The sequence below is a fragment of the Aythya ferina genome, assembly GCF_964211825.1.
Source record: "Aythya ferina genome assembly, chromosome: 7".
Lineage (NCBI taxonomy): Eukaryota > Metazoa > Chordata > Aves > Anseriformes > Anatidae > Aythya > Aythya ferina.
The window spans coordinates 16008394-16018746 of NC_140302.1; the positions used below are offsets into that span (position 1 = coordinate 16008394).

A 10353-nucleotide genomic window follows, 5' to 3' on the forward strand; every position below is an offset into this window, starting at 1 on the left:
TATTTGAGTAATACACGTCTGCACCAGACGTGGAACAAACGCTTATGCACACCGCAGCCTCCTTGACTCCATCCAGTCCCATCTCCTGCACGCAAGTGATGGTATCTACTCATTCCAGAAGGATGTTCCTGTCTAATTTGACTAACCTATTGCAAAATAACATTTATCTCTTCGAGAAACAAGTGACAAGCCCTCCACCTGCAAAAATTAATGACGTACATCTGACTGTATCAATACCGATGTGTGGGTGTGTATATATATATGCATATGCAATAGGCATATGCATACAGTACATATACAAGAACAAGATGTTGATACAAATCTAAGGCTTGTTCGGACACAGAAATATGCCATCCGCATCGCAGACAAAACTACAGGAACAACGCCAGCTTGCTTGACAGAAAGCTTAGATGCATTAGACGGCTTAGGATGCATTTGCATTCTAAATGCTTGGCAAGAAGTAATGTATTTTAATGAGTTTGTCATTTACCACCGGACTGAATGAAGAGTTAGTTTTAATTACAAGTTCCATGTAATCCATTAAATATATCTTCACCTCCTAATTACGGCACTTTGAGAGGAGATCACCATTAATCTTTCACAAATAGACAGAGCCCATCACACAGGACTCTCTCCTCACCACAATTTGCAGAAATAATGGAGTGCAACTAAACTGGTGGAACGCAAAAACCAAACAACCTAAACAAACAAAAAAAGCCATCAGTACTGAGCTGCTCTTCAACCATTTTGAAAGAGATCAACAGCACTAACCATAACTGAATGATCTGAAAAGCTGTGTCTGGAATCCTGGTCATATATTAATAAATCATTATGCTGCTCCTGGCATCTTTAAAAATAAAGTTCTGCCTCTAGCTGGCAGCTGAACAGTGGCAGTACCATGTCTAAGTATCATCCAATTCTGTTATCACCGATAACTACTGTGCACTTGATTGGAACAGCAGCATCAAAATGTCAGTGAAAGCACTGGGCACTGGTACACAGATAGAGGAATAGTTTGAGCACTTGGCTACAGCATTGTCTTGCTTAAAAAAAATCCCATTACCTCTTAAAAAGCATTTCACATTTTCTCTTGTTAATTGCCACAAAGATACTCTCGTCTACATAATAGCAACAAATAGCAACAGGAGCTAAGTTGATAAATCCACCTTTTTTATTAGTCTGTGACAACCTCATCCTGCTGTGCAGCTGTAACATACACAGAAATAAATTCTCATGCTGACTCACTTTACAGTCAAAAAACCATAATAAAACGCGATTGGGAAACTTGGGTGTCCCGGCTGCGTGACAGAACCTCAATGCACTGCCTGCTGTGTGCCCTGCCTTCCATTTACCAATGTAAGAGGATGATTTGTAAAACCTGACAGCTCAGGTACACCTATAGGGCACGATCCTACCCTAAGGAGTAACGCCAAACCAGGCGCATTTGAAGCACTTTTACTTCAGTCGCACAGCCAGACCTTACGTAACACAAGATCTGGATTCACCAAAGATCCCTCACACAGGTAGCTGAAACCAAGCAGCACCACGCCAGCCGCATCTGAACAGCCAGAAGCTTTTGGCTAACAGCGTTCTCCTCTCACCGTGCCTCCCTACGAAACGTAATTACAGGTGAGTTACACGGCGTTTGCTGCTGGCCCTCTGACGCTGAAGCCACTTCAGAGCTGTCACCGTGTGGTTCCTGAGCTTCCCCCACCTCCAGCCAGCCACCTCAGCGTACAGCACCCAACTGCCCCGCGCTGCCCTCGTTCAGGTCTCAGGTTTGGGCAGCACGTGGCAGAGGAGCTGCCTGCCCACACGCCGGCTTACTGGAGCATCTTGGGCGAAGACAGCATCCGCCGCCAAACTTTGGTGGTCTTCTACAGCACGGACCCGGCGCTGCTCGCCCCGACAGCACCGCGGCCGCCGGCACCTGGACCCCGGGCAGCGAGCGGGGGCTGCGGGCGGGGGCGGCGAGGCCGGGGCTCGCCCAGCCCTGCGGGGAGCTCGTTGTGCCCGGGCACCGCCGCCTCCTGGTCGCAGCGCAGCGGAGCGGGGCTGCCGGTGCGGGGCTCCCCCGCACGCCTGGGGACCGAGGGGAACGGCGGGTGGAAGGAGGGATGGAGAGACGGAGGGAGGGAGGGACGCGGCGCCCGCCCCGCCGCCCGCTGGTTCCCCGAGGAGCCGCGGCGGGGCTCGGCGTTACCTGAGGGTGGGCATGGCGCCCCGCCGCCTGCCGTCGCCTCCCCGCCCGCTGCCCGCCGCCCGCCCCGCCTGGCTCGGCCGCGACTGAGCCGCCGGCCACGGCCCGCCCGAGCCACTTGCGCGCCGCCGCCCCGCCCCGCCCGCCCGCGCGCTCCGCCATTGGCCGGGCGGCGGCCGGGGGCGGTCCCGCGGCGGCGGGGAGCGGCGGGGAGCCCGGCGCTGCGGGGCGGCCGCCGGCCTCGCGCCCCGGCTCGGACGCGCGCGGTACCGGGCGGCGGCGGCGCGGCCCGACCCGACCCGCCCGGCGCCCCGGGCTCCCCGGCCGCCATCTTTGATGCGGGCAGGCGGCAGCGCCTCCCCGGCTGTCGAGGGGCCGCCGCCTCCGTGCCCCTGCCCCAGGGGGGAGCCGCGGCCCCCGCCATAAGGGAGGGGAACGGGCTGGGGGCAGCGCGCCGGGGCCGGGCTGTGTCGCAGTGCCCGCAGTAAAGATGGCCAGCGCGGCCCCGGGCACGGCCAGGGCACCGTGACAACGGCTGCGCGCCCGAGGGCACCCCGCTCCCCTCAGGCTGTGACAGGTCCCCCTGCCTGCAGCCACCATCCCTGCTGTGTGCCCCGGGGCTGCTCCGGGACAAGCCCCCTCAGCGCGGAGCAAAGCCCCCCACAGCGCACAAGGATGCGCTTTGACGCCTTTTATTGGCACCTGCTGGGTACGACCTCAGCAAGGCATCGGCCACCTTCTCGACGCCTTCCTCAGCCACCGCTGACAGGCACCTGCAGGGCCCTGACACACCAGGTGCAGGTGCAGGGTCCCCTCATCTCCAGACGCGAGGTTACCGTACTCACGGGTTGCCACACGCAGCTTCCAAGTGTGGCTCTGTCGTCCCCACCTGCCTCAGGCCGAGCGGGGACACTGCTGAGATGCGGGCCTGGCTGCCACCATCCGAGCCCTTCACCTTCCAACCTCATCCCACAGCGCGTGACATCCGACGGGAGCTGCCAGGCCACGGGGGGAAAGCATCGGCAACACCAGGTTGGTGTTTTCCTCTCTTCCTGTCTTCCTGCCCGCTTGCTCTTCGTTTGGCTGCCAGATTGCTGCTCCCCCGTGACGATTTGGCGCTTGTTTTGTTAACTTACCAGCACCAGAAGCACTGATTCATGAAACTGATGTCAGAAAGGGTTGTTTTTGCCAAAAGCGAATCCCACGTTGTTCTGTTAAGTAAGGCTATATTACCTCTAATTAAATACGTAAACTTCCAAATGTGTTTATTATTAGCCTTAGCCTCTTCATCTACAAAATGGGAATATCGTACTCAGAAAAATTAAAGCCTGACATTTCGAGTATTTGCTGATTTTAAGGTGTGTCTTAAGAGGTCAAAATTTGAGATGTTCATGATGCTTAAGGACCTACGGCATCATTAGAAGATAATAGGAATATTTATGTTTAATACCTGAGGTTAAACGGATTTCTTTGGATTTCCCAACTGGACGATGAATTATCACTCACAAAATTCTAGTTATTAAAAGTGGTCAGGGGTCTTAAAAAGTCAAATTAAGGGGAGTGGGAAACACATCCAATCCCTTAAGCGAAAGCTTGCAACACACAATACAACAGGTTCCCAAATCCTGAAGTAGGATTTTAAACTGTAATTAAAAGTAAATACTGTATTTGGACACACAATGGCTGTATCCTCCCATCTGTGCTGGACAATTAATTACTCTTATTTTAACAATTTCAGTGCCTAACAGCCAAACCTCTGTTTTGTAACTGAAAATGAGGGGGTGGAGGAAAATCCTATCACACAGACAAATATAACAATAGCAGTAACAAAACTCATGTCTTGTTAGTCCCATCGCAACATTTTCAGTAATAAATACATATTTAAAAAAATCAAGAAGTAGCATCCCTCATAAATAATTACCCGGCTTTAACAAGCACGTCAGAAAGAACATAAAAGGGACCAAACAGATATAACACATTACCTATATTTGTAGTAATGTCTACCATATATCAACTGCATATTATGAATATTAAGCTACAGAGTCCAAACGAGGTAGCATCAAATGTTTCTAACTTTTTACCAATTCAGCAAGATGCTATGAGAAGGCTGTTTTTCTAGAAAATTAAACAACCTTTTGTGAATTAGCACAATAGAACTTTATAAACTTACAACTATACCCAAGTGTACGAACAATCATGTTGCTTGCACTAACACATACCTGCAGAACCTACTGTTACTGATGTCTTTAAGGCATCACCTACCACTACTGGGGTTTTTGGTTGTCTGCCAGATAACTTCTAGATATCTTGACACACAGCTAGAGCAAGAGCAATCAGGGAAGCCCTAATAAAACAGTCATTTATCAATTATGGTCATTCACAGATTAACTTTGTGAAGCTTGTGCCACAAGTTTGACTTGTAGTCACACCAGCTGTGTGCTAGGCAGCCTGTCTGAACTCGCTCAGCCCATCCAGCTCCTTCCAAACTTGCTCGGCTTGCACAGAGCGGCTGACCCATGCCTTTGCACGTGTTTTGGCTTCAGAAATCCCAGCAAAAATACAGAGTTCACAACTTTTCATCTAAAACCATGTAGTACCTGACAGGCTCTAGCCACAATTTCTCCTGACTGCTTCTGTTATTATACAGTAAGGAATAGATGTTCAGGGCCATCTCAGTTCCTGTACGTATGATGAACTACTGCACCTCAGGTGACTCCGCTAAAGTGCTTACACGAACAGACAAGTATGGGAGAGCTTGCAAAACAGCACTTTATTGAAGCAATCCGAGAAACTATACATTTTATACATATATAACTTGTGTAACCAAGATACAGGCAAACTAGGCCTTAGCCTTGGACTGCATTGTGCTCTATAACACAATATTCAGTATAAATCATCTACATTACTACAGAACCAAAAAGTTCTCCATCAACCCTCATATTTCATGCAATTTCTTCTAAGTACTAAAATAAGGTTAATTTTAGGTAAGCTGTCCATGCTACTACCCCGTGAGACAGAAGGTTGATCGTTTACCTAATAGCCTCAGCAGACATTATAAAATGGGACTAGCAAGCACAAAGTCCATTAACTCTCTTTTGATAAGAGCATTTTACACATCTTATATGAGTTTTCTACAAAAATGATTGTTTTGAAACTATTTCTGCAGAGAAAAAAATGTATTTTACAATAAAATATAACATTTTTAGCTTATATGAATATCTTAGCAAACTCTTAGGAATATTTTACATTTAAAATCCCCTAGCATAATCCATTTCTTTTAGACCAGCTTCACAAACAATACAGCTGTAAAAGCAAAAGAAAATCCGTAAATTCTAATCTAAAAGAAAATCTGTAAGTCTGTTGCCTTCCTTATATTACAGACAGCTATTCTTTTTTCCTCTATCTTATTCAAGTCAAACAGCCTAATCCTTCAGTTCCAACTGATTTGTAACTCTGAATGTGTAAGAAAAAATAACATTTAATATCTTTCACTAGAAATGCAATCCAAAAGTAGCATAAAAGCAGCAAGTTGCCTTACATTACCATATCCTTCAGGCATGGAACAGCTTTGACTGCGGCCAAACAATCATTAAAGAAATGATTACATTACAAAATGGGAAAAAATAATAAAAAAACTTCACTTAATTCTGAGTAATACTCAAAGACTTCTCACCTTCACACAAAATGCTTATTTATTGTATAAATAACATTAGTATGTAATGTAAATTGAAATTCGTTAAGAAGTGAGTTCTGTACATACAAGATGAAAATCCTTGAGAAAACCTAGTGTTCACATCATATCTTTGAGTTCAATTTACTTCTTTCAAGAAGATAAGGTTTTCCGACACATTGCCAGCAAATACTAATTAATGACCTTTAGACAGCAACACATTCCCTGCTTCTGAAACTGGTTTTGTGAAATACTCATGTACTTTGCCTGTGTAAGTAGCTATTCCAATTCAATATCACAACCTTGAGTCACAAGCCAGAGTTTTGGTTCAAACATTTCCACTTCAAATAGACCTCAGTGACAACAGAGGAAGCCAAGGTCTTGTTCTGCATAAAGTCCGTTTTACACTATTACAATTGACACTATATTCAATTACTTCTCTGTCTCCTTTCCAGACATCTTCCATGTCTGTTTATAAGTAACATTAGTAGATCCGATTAGATGAGTAATTCTACACAAGCTGTTTCATTTGCTGAAAAAGAAGGAACTCTCAAAATTGGTAGAATTCACAGGAACTTCACGACTCATTATTCAATAGTCATATTTGCCCTGGTTCCCCTCCCACACGTAATCGTGCATGTAAGCACCTCTCGCGACAAGACTGGTCCTGCTGGCTTCAGTGAGGCAACACACTAAGTCGGAGGCATACATTTTTGGAGGATATTAGGAGAGACTAACTACCCCTGAATGACCCTTCTGCCAGGTGGGCTGCAGGTACTGTCAGTGGAGGAAGGACTAGACCCCTGCTGTGCTCATGGTTCACAGCATGTATAGCCTTCCCGTGGCCTCCTCTTTCCTCAAGTCACACACTTCTTCCCAATAAAGCACAGGATTTCTTTAATTAAAAGGAAGGGAACACCCTAACAAGCTTCTCCAACACAGGAATACAAAAGTGTAGAAACCATGTCCCATAACACATGCTTTGATAAATCCTGCATGATTACATCAACAACTGCAAAAGACACGTGGCAATCCACACAGCGATCTGAGTTACAGATCAGCACAATGGAAGCAAGATCCTAAACAGTCAGTGTTGGGATGTATTTCTGTCAACATGACTTTGAAGGGAAGATTGCTGCTGCTACGTCTTAGATGAAGCAAAATTAGAAAAATACGTCCCAAGTGTCATCAAAAGGTTTTATTTGTCTACTTTCTAAAGGGGTCTAAATATCCATCTGAAAAAAAAATATAAAAAATCTGCTGGTTTTATCCTTCTGGGAGCACACACAGCAAGGTGCTAGAGTCAGATCTTTCTTTGTACCAAGAGGCTATCAAGAGTACCGACACAGAGAAAGTGACCTGCGTTTCCACATCTGGGTAACTGAAAAGTGAAGAAATTACAAAGCAACAAAGACAAACTAAAAAGAATATAAGTGGAGAGTGAGGTGGAGAAAAAAAAAAAAGCCAGTGATAATGAGAGAAAGAAAAATGGTTTACTAAATTCTAACTGAAAGCTTTGTCACAGCTAATTTAAAATACTCAGAATCTTCTTTCAGTTTTAGAAAGCTTATGAAAGAATAAGCTAAATTTAAACCCCGCTTATTAATAAAATTAAAAATGCATGAAATTAGCAACATTTCTACATTCACGACTATCAAGCTGTCTAAAATTTACTGGAACAGCAATGACAAACGACTGCTTTTGACAACAGTTACCCACAGAGCGTTTGATAATTTATTCTGAAAAGCAGTAGATGTCTAATAGTAACAGAAAAAGAGGAATATTGTACTTTGTACTTCTGCACAAATTTGTCAGATTCAATGCTTACATTGTCTTCATGTAGATAAATCGACTTGTCCAAACAGCCAGCTACGTCATTACTATTTAATCAATGCAGCAGCTGCAGAACTGCCAGAAGGCCATCACGTAACAGAGGGGACTTGACCATGGAGGATTTCACAACTGTTCATTTTTCTCTTCCGCAAGCGTGCAGATTTCTATACAGAATTACACATATCAGCCCAAATGTTTCTACAGAAAACATTCAAATTCTTCCATGGCTGTGACAGTCCATTAACAGAAGAAGCCTGGTTGTAGTTTTCACAGACTTCCAAGATAAAACCAAACCAAATGTAAAAGGACACAGATCCTTAGTAATTCTCCTTTATAGTAATACCTCATGTTTCTAGTAAGCTGATAGTACTGCTCAATGACAAACTGCTTGCCATTCTGCAAGCCAATTTTCTGTTCAATCAGTACAGTTGACACGCACCGTGATATTTTATTTCACACAGCAGAGATGTGGTCAGAAGTCTGAGCCACGTAACATGCATTAACGGCCTTGCCTAAAGCCCGTCGGTTTTAGCGGGGATTTGCACCCCTCAATGAAGACAATACAAAACCTGACACCCAGCAGATTAACGTCAGCACAATGCCCTGTTGTGCTGGGAACGCTCCTTTGGGTCTTACGCTTGCTTGGTGGCAAAAGCCAACCATCCTACATTGCCTTCAAAGAACTTCAGCTGAACCAGCTGAGCTCTGCCTACCTTACGGGGCAGCTGGTTTTGTTCTACTTTGCCTGAAAGGCACTGAGGCTGTATCCATGAAACCTCCCTGATGCCACTTTCAGAAAGTGACAAGTTAAAGATATAAGAGAGGGACATGTTTGTTGCTGGTGACAATGAGTGAAATTTAACTTTTAATGTCATTTTTTGATATCAAAATAGATTGTGCAGTAGCCAGAGGAAAGATACGGGTTCATAACATATGGCAGCACAGTAAGGTGTGAGACCATCCTTGTTTGGTCCATTGCACATGGTCTTCTGAAGAGACTGTAGAGTATAAAATGCAGATGTTGAGAACAACAAATTCTCACGTAATTCTTAGTATGACAAATATGAAGTTGTTATCCCCCAAGTGATTTTTTTCAAGTTGTTGTTGTTTTTTTTTTGTACTTCTTTTCTGATCCATAGGCTAACTGCTTTCAGTGCTACCAAGCACAAGTAGCACGGCTTCCATTAACAACCCAGCCTCGTTACAAACACGACAAAGTCAAGGGACCTCTGCCACTCGGGCTGGTACCTTCTGTACTGGCTCTCAGCAGGGGCCAAGGTCCTCCAGCAGCAGGCAGCCAAGCACGTTCTTGCAGCAAACAAGATCAGAGGTCTGCCAAATCTAGCCTGCCCACCTTCCCCACTGCACGAGCCCGGTCTGGGGCCTACAACACTCATCGACACTGTTTGATCACCAGCTGATTATGGCATTGCTCTTCTTATCAGACAGCACTGGAGTCTAGCTGGCACTTCATACTGAACTAACCTGGAACAGATTGAGAGTACTGAAGTTCTAACAGCATTACTATTTTTTTGACCCATTGTGCACCTTGCAAAATTATTATTTTTTTTTAATAGGTTGATACGAAGTACGCTACCATGGCGTCCCATTCCATTTTGAACATCCTTTACATTTTTAACTGAATACTTCATCAACGTTCTCAAATTTTTGTATTTTTATGTTTGGGCTTGAGGCAGGTAAAACGCAGTTTCCTCTAATAAGCTTTATAAGCAGAAACACTGCAGTTCCCAGTTTCTTGTTCCTCCTTGCTCTGAGGCCCACAGAAATAGCTGATGCTTCTTAATTACAACTTTACATTGCTGCAAGCCATTTATTTTCCTTCAGAGCTCAGTTACATTTTTCCTCTTCCATTATCTGCAACTGAGCTTGTTAACTATTATTAGGCTGGAGAAGTCGCTCAGCTGCCAGAGGAGCAAGTACCCTGACTTTAACAAATTTAATAGGATTAGTTCTTTGGGTACGGACATCAGCGCTGAAAGGGGCTGTTCTTCAGGACTGCGATGAGAACATCTCTTTATGCTGTATTTCAGCAAGTTATTAGCTACCACCAGGGCAATTTCTGGCGTTTCAAGCCCTGTGTCATTAATCTGCTCCGTATCCTGAGCGCTTGGAAGGAGCTCAGGTATCGGGCACATCCACCCGTGCCTCAATAACCCCGAGAAAACACAGCAGGAACGGCACCAGCCAAAGCTCCGCTCCACCTCTCCGACCACGCTTCCCGCACGGAGAGCCCCACCGGTTCTGCCGGGGCGGTGAAACAAGCACAGGAGCCCGGCGGTCGGGGGGGCTCGCTCGGGGTGCCCGCAGCGCTCCACGTGCCCCGCGCCCGGCCGGCCCCGCACAGCGCCCGGGGACCGCGCAGCGCAGCCCGAGCCGCGGGGAGCCCCGGGGCCACGCGTCCCGTCCCGCCCCGCCCCGCCGCGGTGCCGCCTGCCCCGGCCGCTACCTGAGCTGCTTGGGCTCCAGCTTCAGCTTCTTGGCTTGCGGCTCCCCCGCTGCCATCTTCGCGGCGCGGCGCGGCTCGGCCCGGCCCCGCCGAGCAGGGCGGGGGGTGGGGGGGAGGCGCGGGGAGCAGCCGCTCCGCCCGCCGCCGTCGCCCGGCCGCCGCCGCTCCGCCCGCCCGCTCCGA

At 46.9% G+C, this 10353-nt stretch overlaps 1 protein-coding gene across 2 annotated transcripts in view; it reads right to left on the reverse strand.

Annotated features, from left to right (window-relative positions):
- Positions 1–10321, reverse strand: part of ADK (adenosine kinase) — a 278828-nt gene extending 268507 nt beyond the window's left edge. Inside the window, exon 1 of one of the 2 annotated variants that reach the window (XM_084526511.1) lies at positions 10171–10321. In XM_084526511.1, coding sequence (XP_084382637.1) covers positions 10171–10226 — 56 coding nt within the window. In that variant the 5' untranslated portion in view covers positions 10227–10321. Of the gene's footprint in view, positions 1–2203; positions 2402–10170 lie in introns of those variants that run through there. The other variant, XM_084526512.1, reaches the window with a different exon arrangement.
- Positions 10322–10353: the final 32 nt, after the last annotated feature.